Source organism: Tasmannia lanceolata, unplaced genomic scaffold (genome assembly GCF_043159265.1).
Source record: "Tasmannia lanceolata isolate RefF3 unplaced genomic scaffold, GAP_Taslan_0.1 ptg000012l, whole genome shotgun sequence".
In the NCBI taxonomy this organism is placed as follows: Eukaryota; Viridiplantae; Streptophyta; class Magnoliopsida; order Canellales; family Winteraceae; genus Tasmannia; species Tasmannia lanceolata.
The window spans coordinates 50082822-50104798 of NW_027518689.1; the positions used below are offsets into that span (position 1 = coordinate 50082822).

The 21977-nt window shown below is 38.6% G+C and overlaps 3 protein-coding genes across 3 annotated transcripts in view; 1 reads left to right on the forward strand and 2 right to left on the reverse strand.

Annotated features, from left to right (window-relative positions):
* The window catches only part of LOC143887440 (NDR1/HIN1-like protein 13), a 77279-nt gene that overhangs the window by 20535 nt on the left and 34767 nt on the right, over positions 1-21977 (reverse strand). The gene's annotated exons all lie outside the window — the stretch shown is intronic.
* On the reverse strand, positions 9653-10960 carry LOC143888917 (protein ANTAGONIST OF LIKE HETEROCHROMATIN PROTEIN 1-like). Its single transcript, XM_077393299.1, has 2 exons — positions 10186-10960; positions 9653-10098 (listed from the first exon to the last, which is right to left on the reverse strand). Exons 1-2 carry the CDS (start codon positions 10958-10960, stop codon positions 9653-9655), a joined length of 1221 nt encoding a protein of 406 aa, XP_077249414.1.
* Positions 15993-18758, forward strand: LOC143887439 (Tetratricopeptide repeat (TPR)-like superfamily protein). Its single transcript, XM_077391523.1, has one exon. The coding sequence runs from the start codon at positions 16245-16247 to the stop codon at positions 18351-18353; it is 2109 nt and encodes a 702-aa protein (XP_077247638.1). The 5' UTR covers positions 15993-16244; the 3' UTR covers positions 18354-18758.

Below are 21977 nucleotides of genomic sequence, written 5' to 3' on the forward strand. Positions count from 1 at the left end.
TTCAAGATTCTTTGTCAATGGAGGAATCTCTTTATCTGACTTCTGAATAGGTTTGTTTCCTTTCTGAGCCACCTTATTGAAAGGTTGACGAGAGGTCTCCACATTGTTGACCTCTTTAGCTCCTACCATAGTCCTCTTTCCGTCTCTAACATCAGTTGAGGTCCTTGTCTTTAGGCCTTTGGTCAGTGCATCCTCTACTTGGGTTCCAGTTTTGATAAGGTGATTGAAGTCAATGAAATACTGAATGACCATGTGATGATAGTATTGAGGAGATAAGTTTTTTACAACAATCTTGATTTGATCCTCATCTGACAATCTATGGGTCATCTGAGCTGCTTTCCTTCTCCATTTTCGGATGAAGGAAGTGAAAGTTTCATCATGCCTTATTTCAACATTTTCAGATCCCGTTTGGTTACATCTATCCCTTCTTCCATGGAAAACTGTTCCACGAACTTGTTAGCAATATCTTTCAGGTTTCTAATCTCTTCAGACTTCAAACTCAGGAACCACTTCTTAGTTGCTCCGACTAGAGACCTAGGGAATACGAGAGCAATCTGCTCTGAAGAAAGTCCATGCTGCTGCAGAAGAGGAATGACGGACTTCAAATGGCTTGTGGGACACCCTGTCCCATCATACTTGTCAAGATCAGGCACTTGGAACTTCGGAGGAAGAACAACACCTGGAGCTATCATGAAGTCAGCCATGTTCAACTCCTTAGGACCCTGGAATCTCATATTTTTTACTTCTTGAGTCAGCTTGTCCAGTCTGTCTACAATCCCTTTGCTTTTATTAGTTCTATTCAGATTGGGGAGACAATTCTCTTCTGCGTACTGCTCCTCATCAAAGTCATCCTCAACTGGGAGTACAACAGGCCTAGCTGCCACCAGGGGTGAAGGAGGTATAAGCAGAGTTTGCTGGGGTGCAGGTCCTTTAGAAGCAGAACCTCTATCACTTTTCAAACGGACTATCTCCTCACTCATATTATTCATCTGTTGGAGCATAGACTTCATCAATTCATTCATTTCGGCCAGAGTATTTCTGGATTCAGCCATCGATTCTGGTGTGGGTTGAATAGAAATAAGTACTACAAATGAGTGAAGCCAACAAGGTCAGACTCCTGCCATGGAATTGACAAACACTATAGTTCAGTATAGGGTAATCGAATGAAAATGCCATATGTAAGTTGAGACAAAAGATGATACGAATATATCCTCCCATGGATAAAATCCGGCAGCATAACATCTATGCAAAGAGATATGGTAAGATAAGCACATAGAGTTTGTCAACAAGTCTAAAGGATAACGACCAAACCCAAGGTATTTGGAGAAAATTCGGCAGCATAACTGCTATGCAAGGAGAAAGGGTAAGATACACACATAAAATTTGTCAATGAGTCTAAAGGATAGTGACCAAACTCAAGGCATTTGGAGCACAGCAGATATATAGAGAGGGTCTGAAGCAGCTAATCACAAAGGGTATGCCAACAGGGTTAAGATGAAGTAAGGCTCTCAGCAAGAACACACACTCGAATGAATGTCAGCAAGATAAACTCGCAATCAAACAAGTGGAACATAATCAGATCAGAATCAATCATAGGAGAAGGATATAAGGAGAAGGACACAATAGGCAACATTGAATTTTTCATCAATGATCAAAGATGATCAGTAGATCAGAAAGAAGACCACGGCTACAAAATGACAGAAGTAGGTCATAGACCAGGTCTAAATCTTGAAGATGGATTGATAGAATTGATCGAATTAGATAAGGAAACATCACTGAATAAGTAGGCCCTAATCTAATAATCAATATAAATAGGTATATATACATATATACACCCTAACCAGGGGCACCATCCCTAGTCTAATCTAGCGGAGTCAAGGAAGTCATGACTCAAGACAGACATGTGAGTGTACTAGGACCGCGTTGTAGCCACATAAGGTGAGCTACCCTAGTCTATAGATAGGACAAGGCTCCTAAATCTAGGCTTCACATGTGTAAGCAACACATGTTCGTCCCTATATGAATACAATACATATATAAGCGCATGCGACTCCTAATTGGATTTTATTAAATCAGCAAATATATTCATGTACATAATATATGTAAAATGAAAGTAGGGCTCCGGACTCAATCGATCGGGCACTATGCGTATGATCCATACTTTAGATGTATAACACAAGTACGTCGAGTGACATACATAGTATACTTCATTGCTCATCGGCTACTGTAAACACAAGTACGCCCAGTGTTTACGGCTGCAGCACCGGCACATAGGTTGGAAATAAATAAAACAGTCCTATCAGGGTAATGACATCTCATCTGGCACGTACTGTATCTTTCCCATGGAGCCAATAATAATAAAATCAAATAAAATAAATTAAAAACATAATGATGTATACTGTGCAGTGTGTGAATCCCTCATTTAAAACACCTATTTGGTGCCCCTGGATTCTAAGCGATTAAATTCTTATTTCACATTATTTTGGCCCAAATTTCTTCAAAATTAGTAAAAAATGGCATTTTAACAGAGTTAGGCAATATCTCGAAAGAATTCCCCAGCAGAGTCGCCAGCCTGTGGACCCCGATCCGAGAGAGGCGGGGGACGAGCCCCCAGAAAGTCTCTAGATCATCCACATGAATGAGAGCTCTACCAAGGAACTCTCGAAAATGTACCCCTCACAGCATGAGTGGCGATATAAAGTGAGATACCTCTTGATTCAGGGACTAGCCCAGATTCGAGACGTACCTTAAACAAAGAAGAGTCGTCATGCAATGAAGTAGGCCCTGGATCCCATACTATACTCTGTTGCAATGGATAACCAGAGATATAAAAGAAGGTTCCTGCCTGGTTACGAATTTGGAAGGTCCAAAGAGCACATCATCCGTCCAAGTGTAATCACCTGGTCTCTTATGCCATTTATTTATTGATTTTGAAGAGTTTTGGGCGAAAGTCATGTGAAATGGGAACATATATCTCCAAGAAGACGTATGTCTAATCATGCATGTCTCAAAGATGAATAATAAGCACAAGTAAAAGAAATGAAAGAAATGTCACCTAAGAATAGCTAGGTTATAAGTGTCATGCCTAACCGGTGTCTAAGTTCTGATGGGCAAACACATGCATGCTACAGGTACAGGTATAAGGTCTGTACATGAATGTAAGAAAACACAACACAACAAAACTCGACTCCACACACGACTCGACACGACAAACCCTAAACTCTAATGTGATACTTGACTCGGACCATGATGGCCATCCATCCCGGCTGCTCTACGTATCCCGGCCTCGGGAAGAATCAGAATCAACGTAGTTCGATGACCTATTCTAAACTAAGGATGCCTAACCATCTAAGACCGCTATCCTAGACTCGATCAACTAGACCTGACTAGTTTTTAAAGCTTCTTGTACAATTTCTTAAGTTCTAGTGAATTGTAATTTTTAGGACTCTCTATATGCCCTAACTAATGCAAGTTGGTTGACCTTAAGCTAATTCAGGTGGTTCTTATATCCTATGTGTAACTAGGCTATGTGTCCTAAGGAAAACCATGGACTAACTAAATGCATCATGGTCTAGCCATCGGTTCGACTAAATGTCTAACCGACCATGACTCGAGGCCTCCTAACTCTAGGGACACTCACACGACAAGACACACCATATCAACACAAACAAAATAGACTCTTAACTCTAAAATACCCCAAACATCTAGGACAGACTCCTAACTCTAGGGGAAAATCTTTTTGAAAAGGTTTTGGAAATTTTTGTATTTTTTGAAGGTTTGAAATGTTTATTTTGAAAGGTTTGACTGGACTTGGGATAAAGATCCCAAGCTGCACTACGTACCCTGTAGAAGGGATCAAGCCAACGTAGTTCGGAACAGATTTTTCTAACTACTCCTAATGACTCAAAGCTTTTGAGATTTTTGGTTTTTCAGATATTTTTCAAGTGCTTTTGATATTTTTGACACAAGATGACAGAATCCTATCATCATAAAGGCAGGAAAGACTCCTGATATCCCGCAAAGGTTGGACAGCATCCTATGCTTTGCGGGAAAATTGGATAGAATCACGACTCTGCAAGGGTTGGACAGCATCCTATGCCTTGCAAGAGTGAATAAAAAATCACATGACTTGACGATAGGTTGGACTGAATCCTAACCCCTATGATGATAAGACTGACTCCTGAAAGAAGGACTGACTCTCTAGCTAAGGATAGACTCCTATGCTAATGAAAAAGACTTTCTAAACTGGTAACTATATAAGAGGGTGCTATCTAGACAAAGCATGTCTTCTTAAAGAAGAAGAGAGAAGAAGGATGCTAGTGAGACTGGGCAACTCTCCTAAACACAGAGATGGGCTCCAAGTATCCTTATCATCGCCCCTGCAATGATATATCAGGATATGTATCTAAAAGGCTAAGCTAGCCTCTGAATAAATAGGGGTAAATGCTCTAGCAGGAGACTGAGCTAGTCTCCTAGGGGTGCAACTTTGTGAGACTTGAATAGTCTCCTATGGATTGACTCACTGATGAGACAAAGCCTGTCTTCAAATGATTTGACTTTCTACCGAGACATAGCTTGTCTCCTAAAAGGGTGGGCTCTAGATGACTCTTTCATTGCCCTTGTATGTAAGATACAGAAGAGTGCACCATAGAACATTGTCCTAAGGACATTATGACTTGCCAAGGAATGAACTATGATTATTCCACTAAAGGACAGGCAAATGTGATAACTTTTATTAACAAATGATGCACACATCTGAATTCAAGAATATTAGACTCTTAAGCTTTTAGGTGATAATTTTGAAAGAATTGCCATGCTTTAAAGGATATGTAAACTTTTCTTGTTATTAGTTATCTGCTATCTAAAAGTCTGCCCAACATGCTGTTGTAACTTCCCTGATGTGATGCTATCATACTTCAATATTTTAATCACAACCTCTTTATACTCTACTATTCAATGGATGATTAAAATATTATCAAGTTTCTCAGAGAACTAAAAAAATAATAATTAATAAATGATAAATTTGAACACAAGATTATCAATGTTTGATAGTGTTGAACTCATAATATCAATATACCTTGCAGTGGTTTAATACTCATACTGAAGCTTCTAATCTATTAATGTCCTAGGAATGACCAAAGGTTCATTATAAGTCCAGCCACCAATAAAATAACTTGGGTTATAAACTCATTCCAACATGACCAGACTAAAAATTTTCTATATGCACCAACAGTAAAGTAATAACATGAGCTTTATACATATCAGGATGTGTCTATCCAAATATTATTTCATATATGCCAAAAGAAAAGAAATAAAACCAAATCATAGGCAACTTGATATCATTTCACATTCATCAACAGAAAACAATCTATACATTCACCGAAATACACTCAACTTGATTTCAGCTCACATGTATTCACGGGGGAGAACGAAATTATATTTTTCATCAAAACATATTCAACTTGTTTTCAGCTCAAGCGCATCAACTATTTAAAACGTAATCTTGGTAAATCAAAATACCACCCTTTTTATCATAAAAAAAATCAGCCATCTCTTCTACACAATTCTTTCAACCTGAAGATAATGATGATGTTAATATCAAAACTTATGTACGACAAACACATCCAGTGCAGTACCTTTTTCAAGTTGGTACCAAGGTCAAACATAATACAATCATAAAGGATCTAATGCCATTGTCAAATATAAGAGCTACCAACACAAGTACTGATCATTATTAGACCATGTAAAAAAACAGCTTATGGACACACAGCATAAGCAAGCCAAATCAATGTATAAGAAACCTCAAAACCTTTAAAATTAACATTACAACAGTAAATTGTTATCTACTCAAAATCCAAGCCTGTATTATCTTTGAAATTCGAAATAAAAAGATTGTAAACTGACCGAACAAATTTGAAGGGAAAAAAAATCCAAACAGGTAAGCAACCAAATAATTTTGTCAAATTATAACCATTTTCAAGTACAAATTAAGCAATAAAGCAAGGAAATTACCTGCGTTGCGCGTATCCCCCTTGCCGGAGATGAAGAATGTAACCGAGGTTGCTAGAAAATACGAATATTGCCGGATTCTACAGAGGTCCTCCGAGACTTGCAAAAAGATAACGGAAATAGCAAGATCAACAGGAGAAGAAAAGTATAATCGGTTCTCCACAACAGATCTGATAAAATTAGCCGAAGCTAAGGTAAGAATGATCATAAAACCAAAGAAAATGGTCTGATTTCAACAAGATTTCTAATCTCTCAACTTTTTTTCGAATCTATGAGATCCATCCCTCTCCAGCTCTTTAATCTCTCTCTCTCTCTCTCTCTCTCTCTCTCTCTCTCTCTCTCTCTCTCTCTCTCTCTCTCTCTCTCTCTCTCTCTCTCTCATTTTCCCCTTTCTATTCTCAAGAATCCTTAAAAATCAAAGACCTACTACTCCTCTTCACAGATCTAAAATTAGCAAGGTGCTGATGTGGTTTCACTAGAGCTAGGTAAAGATAGAGTGGAAATGGTAATGGTTGAGATAATAGCTGGTCGGATTTAATGGTGGACGACCGGATTCCGGGCCGGAATTTATGGCAATTGAGTTAGATCTTAGAGTTTTGGGGTAGCATTGATGGAGGGAATGAAATGGGGTTTGATAAAGACCTAGATCAATGACTATAGAAGAGAGATGTAACAACTAAGGTGGAGTGAGAGGTTGAACGGCCAGAATTTGGTCGGAATCCGGCCGGAATTGAGCCGGAGAAGAAGATAAAAAGGCTTAGGGTTTCAGTTTTTTCCCTTTCTCTCCTGCTCTCTGTTTTGGTAAGAAGAAAAAAAAATGAGATCCTCCCTTAAAAAAAAATCAATCGAGCTCATTTTATAGATTAGAGTGGGGGCTGATTTTATCACACCCCTGATTTGGTAATTGTACTCCCCACTCAATAATGGACTCCCCTGATTTTTTTCAACGAGAGAGTCTCCTCTCTTTTGTAAAAAAAAAAAAAAAAACCTCATCAGGCCATATAAGGGAAATGATATATTTGCTCACCCCCATCACTTCCTACAGGCAGTCCCTTCTAGTGTAATTTATAATTCCTCTTTTTCATTTCTAATGGTGGTGGATCGGGTAAAGGTAAATGGGCATTTTAAAAGAAAAGATAAGTGATATATTTTTGCACCCTTTTTCTTTTACTTTGACAGCCCCTCAAAGAATTTTTTACTATTCTTGTACACTACAAAGAGTAAAACAAGAGTAAAACAAATCACTTTCTTCTTGTAGGGAATGATATTGGCACCTCAAATTTTGAAATTTGCACAGCCCAACTTGTCTTTTCTTCTTTTCTTTTGATTTTTGCAAGGCATTTTGGAAATAGTATCGACCATTGATGGCTCTTTAAACACCAAGACAAGATGGGTTAGCGAAAAAATATCAAAACAAGATTGTACGGGTAAGCCTCGGAGTTTGGGGGACCCCAATAGGGGAGTACCAATACCAATGCTCAGGAGTATTTATTTTTATTTTTTACTTTTCTAGGTTAATGAGAAGACAAAGAGACTAAATAAAAAGGGGCCTGATGAGGCTTAGGGAAGATACTTTGGCTTCAATTTCGGAACCTTATTTGATTTTGGGGAATTAGGGTCCGGTCAAAATGGGGTGTCTACACTTGTCCTTCTCGTACATGATGAAAAGATGCGCTTCAAATGGATTTTTTGTGAGATACTACATGGTCATCAACAAGATCTCCTGCAAAAAACCATCAACCCCTCTAACAGCTTCACGAAGCTGTGCAAGGTAACCATGGGCACTCGAACCTGTGAGCGCATCGGCAACCTTGTTCACGCTCGATGAAAGACGCGACATGCTGTCCACTACTACCCCACTAGCGAGTTCTCTGTCGTCTACTACCAACTGGCCTTAGTGGAGATGTCTCACTACCACCATTAATGGGATCTTCTGTCGGAGATGATGGGCGTTGAGACGTGGCGGTTTGGTCATCTGCGAAGTTCTCCCCAATATCATCAAGACTGACAGGCTGCAAATTTTCTATGCTTGGATTCGAATGCGTCCTAGATTTTGCCCCTTTTGCGAACTCATCTCCAAAGAGTTTGGACATGTCGTCATGCAAAACATGAAGGATAGTGAACAATTTCTTATGTTCTGGATGAGCCTGTGACAAGGACCATAAAAAATAATAAGATATTAAATATGGTAATACTATAAGAAACAAAGTTATCTTGTGAGAAAGTGTTTCTTACAGTGACAGTCATCGTAGACCTATTTCTCGCATGTGACAGTTTTCGTGTCATCGTCCCAACCAAAACCACTTCTAGTGAGGATGATGCAGACATTCTTGTATGTTTGTTTCAGTGTCTTTATGCGGTTCTTTATGTGCTCCTTGTTGAGATTGAGGTTGAAGAATTTATTCATTGCAGTGGTCGCAGCTACGTAAGCGGGTTCCTTAAAACCATTTGGAATTTTATAACCCTCTGCGATTTGAACTATGAGGGTATCTACCAGCACCTTATCCATTTAGTCATTCCATATAACATTCTTCCTCTTCCTCGTAATGTTTTGTGGAGCAGTTCTCATTTTGATTGAAACCACATATATGGTGTAAAAGAGTCGTATCACCAAGATAACCAAATAGTCAAACAACCATATAACATAACAAAGTTATAACCAACACAAAAGTTCAAAACAAAGTTACAACCAACATAAAAATCCAAAATAAAGTAACGACCAACACAACCAAAGATCAAAACAAAGATACAACCAACATAATCAAATATGAACCAACATAACATAGTCACACAGCTACAAACATAACAAACATGAAGTATCATCCCCTAACGTTGATGACGTCTACTGAAATCATTCCACATCTGTGTGGTAATTGTGTCTCTAATTTCCTCTCCTGCTCTTTTGTCATCATCCCTTGATTGAGGAGGATCTCGTGGTATGTCCTCATCTTCCACCAAGATTCGTGCAGTTAGAAAGTTGTCCAATGTGACTTTCCTTGTGAAAAAAGGAGAAAGTCTTAGTAATTCAAAATTACAAAAAGGGGATTCTTTTTGTCTTTTGTAGTTTGTCTTTTAGGACATACTTTATGATTTTGAATGTTTCTACCAAAATTTGAACTTCCCTCCAAAAGGGCTAAAGTCTTGTGAAAACTTTTAGTCCAAGATGGGAAGTTTATAGGGAAGAGAGTGGTCATATATATTCTTTCACTCTCTTTGTCTTGTGAATGAGAAAGAAGAAAAAGGGGGTTCCTCGCACATGAGCCGACGGGTTGCTCGGTGGGCTAGACCATACCACCCACGCGCGCGCCAGGCCAGGCCTGGCCTGGCGCGCGCGTGGGTCCAAAGCCTTTTTACTTTTCTTTTATTTCTTTCTTCTCATTTGTTAATTATTTTACCATTTTTATCATGACTTGTTACCGTTTGACATACGGTGTAATCATGTTTTGTAACCACCCACTTAATTTGCGTTAATTTCTAACCGTTGGGAAACGTCTTAAAACGTGTCCCTTAATTATGTTAATTATGGACGAGTCTTTTGGAAGTTTATAAAATCCTCCTTTGGAAAGAGGGATAACAACGGAAAAAATTCTTCTCTGGAATTTTTCATCCTCTCTTCTGCTTCTGTGCTTTTGAACAATTTCTATTAATTTTTACTACATAAGCGTATTCGCAAGGCATCTGGGTAGCGTGAGTGCACACCTCCTGGAGCGGAGTTGTTGTATCCTGGAGACATACACCAAAACACCCAATATGCACCACGATTCGTCGTACAGTCCACAGCTTCTACCATAGAATCATTAGGCATGAAACGTCGAATATGATTATGGATGCAACAACATGCCAAGAAAATGTCAATCTGCTTCTCGAAATTATACATCGGTTCTTCATTAAGAATATTGAAACGCTTCTTCAAGATGCCAAATGTGCGCTCAATGACATTTCGACACGATGAGTGTCTATGATTGAACAACTCATTACTAATCCGTGGACGCCGCCCTCTAAACTCATTTAGGTGATATGCTATCTTACAATGCGGGGTGATGAAATGTTGCAATAGAGGGTAGCCGCCATCGGCGAGGTAAAACTTTCCTACAAATAAAAAAAGATTCTATATCAGTAACTAGTAATAAGTGGAAACTTGTTTACTACAATGGAATTACGTCATATACAACGTACCTGGAATAAGTGGAATCTTGTTAGCCCTTGTTAATTCATCCACTAATACTCTCGAGTCGGATGCCGAACCCTCCCATCCGGCTAGGACATACTTGAATTTTAGGTCGAAGTCACCAACCGCCAAAATATTTTGAGCTATAAAATGATTACGACAAAAGTAGCTAGGTTTTTCTTCAATTGGGACTTTAATACGTATGTATGTCCCGTCTATTGCACCGATACAATCCTTGAAATATGGCATCCACCTTAGATTCTCCTCAATCTGTGATGGTGTCTCACCCGTCGGTGGTTTGATGAAGAAATCTTGCATACTCAAAATTGCCTTTAGTACTTTGTTGAAATACGTAGAAATAGTTGCCCCTGAATATCTAGCACATGCTCTACTAGTCCGAACCCTCTGATTATATGCTACAATATGCAAGAAGATTGCAACTTGCTCCTCCACTTTACAGTAGATTGTATCTTCCAGGGTTCCTGCCCGTTTAAATATTTCGACAAATTGACGAAAGCAGCTGACGTTCATCCATAGTAAATTATGACAATGTTCATCTGAATCGATGACATGAGTAATGAACGTACAACGCGTGAAGTAATTGCTTTCATAAGGAGCGCTGACAAGATACTTTTTGCAGTACTCTTTACAAAGTACTAACATAGCAGCTGCACCAGCCATAAGTAGTGCAACTGCTCGCTCAACTAGCTTATTATTCCTACGATTCAACTCATCTCTTCGCATCAACTCTTTTTTCCTCTTTCTTGTAGGACGATGAGGCATCTTTGCTCTAAATAAGAAGTCAATAACACAATAAAAATGTAATGACCCGGTCCCACCAAGTGCCTATAAAGTTTCAAATCCTAATTAAATCTACGCCGTAGATCTTTCGATCAAAGATTAACGGCTAGATCTACGATTTTGAATTTTCGGACAGTAGGATATGTAAATTAGGTATTAGATCGATCCTCAATCCTTAAGATTCTTGTGTATTTCCTATCCCGCATTAGATTAAACAATCTTAAAAATCGACGGTCATAATGTATTTTCGTCACTTTTGGTATAGCCTATTTTTAAGGCACCAAATCATATCCGTTCTACATGATTTTATTTCCGGTAGATAGGTATTTCGAATACCTATCCAACGAACCCAAGATTTAGCGATTCGGAAGTGATTTGAGCAAGTTATGACCATTTTTCTGTTATGATTAGGCATAGTTACGAGTTTTGTCATATTAGGTTATGAGTGCCAATATTAAAATTTATTATTTTTCTTTTTAGTTAGCTTAAGTAATAAGATAAGAATAAAAGATACCTAATAGAGTTAGAAAACTCACATTGTAATTGAAACAAATTAGGAAAGTGACTAAACTTATCAAGATTTAATAGGAAACATAGAAAATATGACTTTTCTTATAAAAACCTAAAACGTGGGTTTATTCCCATGTGCACGCCATCCCGAAACCGAGAGAGAGAGAGAGAGAGAGAGAGAGAGAGGAGAAGAAAAGAAGAAGTAAATAGAAGAAAAAAAAAGGAGGATTTCCTCGAATTGTTTCTTTTTCTTCAATCAAGTGCCTAAACTTGAAATTTTGTTTTAATTATTAGGGTTTTCTATAATTTAAGATGAAAATGAAACTTTTCTAATCAAGAAGAGAGGGTTTCATGGATTTTCTTTAGGGTTTTGTTGTCGGAACCCTAATCGATTGTGTTAGGGACTTCTTTTCGAGATTTAAGGCTATTCATATAATCTTTAAGAGGTCCAACGATTTTAATTAAAAAAACATCAGCACTTAAAGGGACTGTTTTTCAAGAAAATATGTTAGGGTTTCAACCTAGTGTGATAATAAGTGGGTTTTAATGGTGAATACATCATGATAATGGGTTTTGCAATATTTTAGGAGGTTTTTCCAACAAAATCAGCACAAAACAGTAGTAAATATGGGCTGTTTTGTGTGTACCTTTTTGTAGAAATAGCACATAGTGTATGTATAAGATTCTATATGAAATGAGTGATATATATATATATATATATCGGAAAAATGTTGCTACTCGGTCTTGTAGCTAAGCTTATCTACTCGGTCGGGTTAAATACAGTGGGGGCCCACATTGTTTGGGTGATCCAAACCATTCATTTGAAAGCCCCTTACCTAGATAGGGTGTCCATTAAAAATCAGACCCATAGGATGATCCTAACCCATCCAACAGTGGAGGGAAAATGGGCAGATTTGTGGACAAACTGTGTCTGTCCATTTTTTTCCCATTCTCCCTCCATTGTTGGATGGGTTAGGATCATCCTATGGATCTGAGTTTTTGTGGACACCCTATCTAGGTAAGGGGCTTTTAAATGAATGGTTTGGATCACCCAAACAATGTGGGCCCCCACTGTATTTAACCTGACCGAGTAGATAAGCTTAGCTACAAGACCGAGTAGCAATACTTTTCCGTATATATATAATATATACAATATATAGGTATTTAAGCGCGATTTTTTATTAAAATCAGAACCTAAAAGTAGCTGAAGATTTATTAAAAATGTTATTTTTGGATGTGTTGGATGTACAAGTATGGAATAAAAACCTATATGAATTAGTTTAAGATAAAACAGCAATTGAGTATGTGTTTTAATCATGTTTTGGGGCTTTTTTTGTAAGAACAGCCCCTATATGTGCTAAATAATAATTGTTGAATTTGGGCGATGGGGAAAAGTGTTTTTTTTAACTTAAATGGATGTGTTGGGTAACTACTTAATAAAAACAATCCTTTAAGTAGAAATCATATGGCTTAAATTAAGGCTTCTGTGAAGGACTAGTGTATGCCATGGTTAGTGGGTTAAAGTACTAACATCCTACCAATTTAAATCATAAATGTTACATAAGAATTGGAAAAAAGAAGGGATTTTTAGGATGAAAAGAATGACATAGGAATAAATTAGGGAAGTAAAAATACTAGAAAAAATAAATAGGTTAATGGGGAGCAAAGAAAAGAAAGAAGTATTTGAAACATCAAATATATTTGGATTAACACCCATGTGACATGTCATGATTACAGGCTTTCTTCCTAGTGACACCTAGAGCGTGGTATTTTGACTCCTTTCACTCGAGAAACCGAAGGCAAGTGATGACTGACTTTTATAATATTAGTTACAATTATGATTTCTGTGATTATATTTTTGTTTCCTATGATTATTCGCATTCTTTTTCCACCCATGCCATTGAATTATCTGATTGTCCCCGTAGAATTTTCTATGATAGAACTTTTTATTTTAGGCCATAATCTATATGCACGATGTTTTTATATTGGCCTCGTACTAAAATACGAGAAGGTCATAGAACTACTTGTGGCACTTACCAACGGGTTTGTGATGATTTTCATCGTGTATATACTTATGAGGAGAAAGATATGACCCATATACCTCGTCGAGATGATAAGATATTTCTCGTAGTTTACCTGTTTCTATATGTACTATGTATGATTGACGCTCTCTTATATGATTCCATGATTTGCCATCTTTAGTATATTACCTTGACATTCTCACAGGCTTATTGATATTCTTTATCCTTAGCAATAAATCTTATAATTCTTATTGCTTTTCCTTATCACATGTGAATGGCATGAGAAACATCTTTATAATGCAGATTTTCATTCTTGTCACTTTTATTATCCAAGCCAGTCACATGAGCTTGCTGTTTGACTTAGATTTTTTCCAGACTTTGTAGGTGAGAAAATTCAGGAGCCTTTGCCGATGAACAGGTCTGGGTGGCACTTAGGATGGGAGAGAGCACTCATAGAATTTCTTTTGGAGGGTGACTTGTTGTCATACCCGATGGAAGTTTAGTTGTTTTCATTCATTTTAGATATTGAGGTTTAATCATGGATTCAGCTATTATTTTATTTCAGTTCATTGTTTGATATTAACTATTTAGATATATCATATAATAGATATTCAGTTAATAGAATAGAATTGTTTAGTTTTTGTTTTCCTTTTTGGAGAAGCGATTTGGATTTTGGGATTTTGAAAAAAAGAAATCATGTCTAAAAAATTTGCCCCAAATCCGAGTCTTTACAGGAAAATACAACACAATCACAAATAAGGCATCTTAAACACAATCACAAACAAGATGATCACATACAATCCATCCATCCATAAACCCTCCCTCCATAAACAATCCATCCATCCACAAACCATCCCTCCAAAACCATCCATCAATCCATAACCATCAATCAATTAATAAATCATCCCTCCACAAACCATCCCTCCACAAACAATCCATCCGCAAACCATCCCTCCATAAACAATCCATCCGCAAACCATCCCTCCATAAACCACCCATCCATCTAAACACATACAAGACATCTACCTAAATACATTTATCTAACAGAAATGAAAGGAAAAAAAATTAAGCGTGAACATTGATTACCTTGCAAAAAATGGAAAAGTTCTTGAAAAGGAAGCTCAGATGAGGACACCAACAGCCTGTAAGACAAAGAAGAGCAAAAATAAATGAAATGATTAACATGAAAAAGGACCTTAACTTCCTTCTCAGAATTTCAACAAAAACCCATATCTCAACATTCCACCACAATGTAATGAAACAATGCTACTATAGAAGTAGTGTCATAAAAGTGGAGCAACGAAACCAATGGATTAACAAGAAGATACAAGGAATACTAAGAACATTGACTACCACATCCATCATTACAATAACAAGATAAAAATCATATGCAAAACCCTAATTTTAAATTTCATACCAATACCCTAAAATCTGATTTTTCAATCGGATCTAATAAAACATGTCTTCTAAGAATGGAAAAAACAGGAAAACATATGTGGTAGTGTCCAAGCCCCAGCCAAAAAAATTAGGAAAAACTCAAGTCTGAAAAATCCTACTTTTGGGTACAAAAATCTGAGAACCACAAAGGATGACCCTAGCTTTAGGGTAAAAAAATTAGCAAAACCACAAAGGATAACCCAAAATCATGCCCCCAAAACAGAAACAAAAAAAACAAAAAAATCTGAACCACGAGGGATCCAAGCCCCCAAAAGCAAAACAATCCTAAAAAAATCGATAGATTGAAGCCAAAACCCAAAAAAAGAAAAAAAATAAGATTGAAGCACCAAAAAACAAAGATCAAAGCATAAGAACAAAGATCTATGAAGATATATACATGAAAAAATAAATAAAAAAGAGGGATAGAGGAGAAAGGAACGAGGAATACCTCTTTGTTGCCGAGGACGAGCGCACGAGCAGTGGAAATTTCCGCCGATGAGAGGAAGAAGATGAAGTTAGGGCTTCTCGCGACTAATGGCTGTCCTTTTTTTTCGACCTCTCTCTCTCTTGTGAAAGTGTCATTTTTTCTTTTATACTTCTCGCGACTTTGACGGGGCGCGCGGAAACGAGACCGAATCCAAGCCTTTTAGTCGGAATTAGAGGGGCGGAAATCGTTGGACACGTAAGCCAAAACGGATTCCACGTCAATATTGCGCTTTCCTCGCGCTTTCTTTCTACGACCAACAAAATGACCATTTTCTTTTCCGTTTCCACGAAGCAACAGAACAGACCTAAGCAATCCGACTAGCAAATGGAATGCGAACTAAAGAAAGAAAGGTCACGAGCGCAAAGGCCTACCATTTTACACCTGAGGTTTTGATGCCCACCATTTTACCCCTAATGTTATTATAAGGTGGAGTCCACCATCCCTACCCAAACTTATGAATTAGGGTGGGCCCCATCATTTTACACCTCACATTTTGATGGTGTGGAGCCCACGGCATGGGGCAGACAGGTCATTTCATAAAGAGAAATTATTCGGACATTAATTGATTGATGGCCTCAAAAGTGAAAGCGGTGAGCAACAAATTCTTAGCACCTGATGACTCCTTTGTATGGCATGCGACTGATTGGTTCTCTTCTAGTCCTAATGAAGGGTGGTAATTTGATTACCTTTGCCGAACCAGACCTTGTGATGGAGACTAGATGTAACCTTGGATGGCCCAACTACATATTGAAAGATGTATTGATATGGAGGAGCTGAAATTCAGCTTTAGACCTGTTCCTTTTCGTGTCTTATGAGAAGCAGAGGCTTCTTTAGCCAATTTTTTGAAGCCTGCACCAATGTGAGATCCCTTGCACAACTGCACTCCCTATTGCTCAAAAACAGTCTCCTCCCAGACAGCTTCTTTGCCACCAAACTAACATCCTCGTATGCCCAATACGCTTCTATCGAACTCGCACGTAAACTGTTCGATGAAACGCCTCACCGGAGTGTTTTCCTCTGGAACGCCATTCTCAGGGCTTACTGCAAAGAAAAACAATGGAAAAACACTCTCCATCTCTTCCATTCCATGATATCCACGGGCGACAAGCCCGACAATTTCACAGTATCCATCGCGCTCAAGGCCTGCGCTGGATTAGGATTATCAGCATTCGAGATGGGGAAGTCGATTCATGGATTCGCGAAGAAGAATTATAAAATTGATACGGATATGTTTGTGGGTGCGGCTCTAATTGCGATGTATTCAAAATGCGGCGAAATGGGTGATGCTCACCAAGTGTTTGTGGAATTTCCTCAACCAGATGTTGTTCTGTGGACTTCAATGGTTAGTGGGTTCCAACAGAATGGTAAGTCCGAAGAAGCGTTGTTGTTCTTTTCTCAAATGTCTATGATGGAACACGTCATTCCTGATCCAGTGACACTTGTTAGCATGGTTTCAGCTTCCACGCAATCCGGGAATCTTAGGGCTGGAAGATGTTGTCATGGATTTATAATTAGGATGGGATTTGATTGTGATCTATGTCTAGTTAATTGCCTATTGAACTTTTATGCCAAAGTGGGTATTGTGAAAAACGCACGAAATTTATTTGAGAAAATGTCTAATAGAGACGTCATTTCATGGAGTTCTATGGTTGCTTGTTATGCTCAAAATGGGAAGGTCATTGAAGCATTGGAGCTATTCAACGAGATGATGGAAAAACAGTTCAAACCAAATTCAGTTACTGTGGTTAGTGCTCTGCAGGCGTGTGGAGCTGCTTGTGATTTACGGGAAGGTAGGAGGTTACACGAGTTTGCTGCTCAAAATGGTTTTGAATTAGAATTAGCAGTTTCTACAGCTTTAGTTGATATGTATATGAAGTGCTCATCACCCGAGGATGCGATCAATCTCTTCCATAGAATGCCGAACAAAGATGTCGTCTCTTGGGCAGCATTGATAAGTGGTTATGCTCAAAACGGTCTGGCTAACGAGTCATTAGGAGAATTTCAGAGGATGTTATTGGATGGCATCCGACCCGATGCAGTTACACTAGTGAAGATTCTTACAGCATGTTCACAATTAGGAATTTTTCAGCAAGCACTCTGCCTCCATGGTTACTTGGTTAGCAGTGGTTTTGATGACAATGTTTTTGTGGGTGCTTCACTTTTAGATTTGTATTCGAAGTGTGGTAGCTTAGATAATGCGATTAGGGTTTTTGAGAGGATGGGAGATAAAGATGTTGTGGTTTGGAGTTCAATGATTGCTGGATACGGGATCCATGGACTTGGAGATGAAGCCATTCGAATTTTCAATTTAATGACTCAATCTTTCCGCGAGCCTAACCATGTTACATTTGTTTCTATATTGTCTGCGTGTAGTCATGCTGGTTTGATCGAGGAGGGGAAGAAGATTTTCGATAGCATGACAAGTGTTTACAATGTCGTGCCCGGTTCAGAACATTATAGTATAATGGTGGATATATTGGGCCGCAAAGGAGAACTTGACAGAGCCATGGAGCTTATTAACCAGATGCCAATTCCGGTAGGTCCTCATGTTTGGGGTGCTTTGCTTGGTGGTTGTAGAATTCACCACAATGTCGAGATGGGAGAAATTGCGGCTAGAAATCTGTTCAAGATAGATCCTAACCACACTGGTTATTATGTGTTGATGTCTAATATTTATGCTGTTGATGGAAAATGGGATAATGTGGCCGGTGTTCGAAGTTTGATGAGGGAGAAAGGATTGAAGAGGATTCCGGGGCGTAGTTTGATTGAGGTTGGTAATGAAGTTAATAGTTTCTTGTCTGGTGATCTTTCACACCCAAAATCTGAGAGGATATGTGGTTTGCTGAGGAAATTGGAGGTTAGGATGAGAGAGGAGGGCTATGTTCCTGAAACCATGCTTTTGTTAGGGAATGTGGAGTAGATGATTGGGTTCTCATTGCGAGAAGTTAATAGCTGAATTCTAGAATGTAAAGAGTAAGAAGTTTAGAACAACAAAGGCTTCCTCATAAGAATTCATGATGGTTGAACCATGAGTCTTTCAGGTTAAGGTGGAAGAAGGTCATTAGGAGAGGGAGCCATGGAAAAAAGAGGCTAGGGATGAATAGAGGCAAGTGTTGGGTGCTTTCTTTTGAGACCCTTATTAAAGAATTTAATGGTGGGGAAGACCTCCTCAAAACAATACAACCACAGGAATATAATTATAAGAGGACTACTATACTGAAGGGAGCCCTTGCAAAAATCAGCCATGAGAGCGCCCCCATTGAATCCCCGTTTAAGGACTGACCTGTCACATTCGATACTCGCGTAATTATACAATATTTCAACATGTTTTTTAATTTGTTTAAATCTTGTAGGAAAACACTTCCAAAATAGGATTTCATTTGGAAAATAAAGACGAAAGTGGAATTGACCGACGATTTGGTCAATTCCACAGCTTTTTTCTTCCACCAACATGGACTAGATCATTTTATTCTCAAGGGATTGAAGTTCTTAAATGAATAAAAAGGCTGCTAGATGTTGGTGATTTTCCTCCAAATTATAAATATGGCGTACCTGATTTCTGTAAAAATAGAAAGCAGATGAGTTAGAAAAACCTCTTTCGATGCGGCGAGATGAGGCACGGACGATGTCGCTCTCCTCTGCGGAAACCTATTCCGATGAAGCAGATTACTGACCTCAATCACCCCCAGGATACAACAGCCCGACGCACCGTCGATCTCTAAGAACTGCACGATCCAAGAGATTCAAAGTACACAAACACTCTGATTGCCCAACAAAATACACAAAATAAAAAGAACAAGGAAAAGGAAAATGAAATGGAGACCGATAGTACCTTCGATGGAGAGACAAACAATGAGAATTTGCCATGTGTACAATAAAAAATTACTTTTTTGTCGATTTTCTTAATTAGGGGTGCAAGTTTGGCCCTGTGAACCCTGACCCTCCCTGAGCCCGAACAGGGCCAGGGTTGGAAAATCCAACCCTGAGGGCGGGTTTGGGTGCATTTTTTAGTCCCTGACTCAGGGTACGGTCGGGTTCAGGGATGATACCCCGAGCCAACCTAACCCGGCCCTGTCTACACTTTGCCCCTGACCGACCCGACCCGGCCCTGTTTACACTTTACCCCTGACCCGACCCGGCCCTGATTTTGTTTTACACTTTACCCCTAACCCGGAAATGAATATTTGATTATCTAAGAAATGAATATTGAACACAGCTGAATCACTTTGAGGGAAAAAAACTTGACCTTGAAAAGCAACTGCATTTGATGATAGAACAAAGACATTAAATTGAAACTCCCAAACTTGTACTGTACATGAGCTCAAAGATACAAATAGATGAAGGATGCAAGATGAATAAAATAACACTAAAAGAAATGGGCATAAAATGTTCCATTGATAGAATTTAATTCAAATGGGATCATTGATAGCCACTTGTACTACTGCAGCATATAATTACACCATATTATATAATGTAAGATATTGGGACGTGGTATTTGTCTGACTCTTAGGTGGGATTAAGAAGAATTGATATTTTATATGTTGTGTGGCTGTGTAGTCTAGCATTTTTCAAAAAAGAAATTGTATGCCCATTACTGTTTGGGGCACAACCATCAAATGGACGGTAAGAATTGATATTTTATATGCTGTGTGGCTGTGTAGTCCAGCATTTGTCAAAAAAGAATTGTATGCCCATTACTGTTTGGGGCACAACCATCAAATGGATGGTTTGGATCATCCTATGGTGTGGGTTGTAGTACCTAATTTTTCCAAAAGAGGGTATTTGCACTAGGGTCAATCAGGGCCAGCCCAGCCCGGCCCAATCAGGGCGGGCATTGGGTTGAGAATTCTTAGGATCCAGGGTTGGGTTAGGGTTTCGAAAAACCCGACCCTGTTGCAGCCCTATTCTTAATCATAAGGCATGTTCACGTCACTTGTGAATTTTTGGCTCAAACCCATTTGTTCGGTCCCCTACTTGGTGGTACTCTTGGTCTCTGTAGCATTACTCTAAGAAAATAACTCTGTTTACAGTAAGATAATGGAGAACAAGAAATAACAAAAAAGCTTCTGTGTTTGTTTTTCGTAGTAATTAAAATACAGAGATCTTTCTCTTTTTATAATCCAAACATGTCAGTTCAACATGCCCTTTAATGTAGTAAAGGCACTCTTTAAGAAAAGAGCTATTTAAATGACGTTACGAAGTGAAAAGTTGTATCCCAAAAGTCACTTCGCTCAAGAACGGCGAAGTTATTTACTCAAATAACGGCGAAGTTTTACTCAAAGAATGGCGACGTTATATACTTAACTAACGACGAAGTTATTTACTCCAATAACGGCAACGTTATTTACCCAGTAACTTCGAAGTTATTCTTCAAATAACCGAGAACACTAAGGTAAGGATGAGAACGGCAAAGATAAGGCCAAATAAAAAATAAAATATAGGGAAAGGGAAAAACTTTGGTTCACACGCGCGGCGGGCTGGGCGGCGCGCATGTGTGGTGTAGCCAAAAGCCCACTGAGTCCACTAGGTGTCTAATGTGTGAAGGCCCCCCTTTTTCCTCTTCTCATTCACAAGTCTAGAGAAGTGGAAAGTGTTGTGGGGTTCAACCCCATAAAGTTGGCCCCACCTCACTCACATCTCTAAAGGAAAAGAGAGTTGTGAGAGAGGGTTTCAAGTGAAAAATAAAAAATAAAAACAGAGAGAGGAGAAAGAGAGGAGAGAGTGGAGAATAGTAAGGGGAAATAAGGGGTTCTCTTGTTGGTTGATCTAGGGTTTTGTTTGAGACAAAATTATAAAGAGGGTTTGGAACCCTATCTCCATTGAAACTTGAAGTCTTTGCATAGAGCACGAAGAGAGGAATAAAACCTAGGATTTTTTGAGTGATTCTTAGAGAATAAGAAGAAGATATGTCACACTTGGTTCTTTGAGGTGGAAAACATTCTCTTGCAAGGGGTATTTGAGGTAACCCGTATTTCCTCCAAGATTTCTTATTTAATCCTCTATTTTTTAGAAAACTTGAGAAGAAAGACTTTGTAATTCTTTTTTCCTTAGCGGATTTCTTTCGGAGTTTGTCCCTTGGTTTTTGCCTTCACATCAAAGGGCTTTCCACGTTAAAATCGTGTGTTCTTGATTGTGTGGTGGATTGGTATTCTTGTGCTTTGTTGTTTTCATGTTCGTGGCTAGTTTCTTGATTCGCAAATGGAAGGGGGAAATTTATCCTCCACGGTGTATCCGTGTTTTCCCCAATAGAAAGCTATATAAGCCCTTGAACCTTTCCTCTACTTTTCAATACGTGACTATTTGCTTTTGTGAAGGAAGTGGGTAAACTCATTTTCTAAACTAATGTGGCTGCTTTTTGTAAACAAAACAAACTTTGTAAAATGCAGACAAATATCACTTTTGTATTAAAATACCAACACTAGAGACACCAAATAGAGATTTTATTTTCTTTATTATTCTTCAACTGGAGAATCGCTTCATCCTCTTCCATAATATCTTGTTCCGTCTCTTGGTCACTAGAGAGTGTCATGGGTAGGGGTGCAAC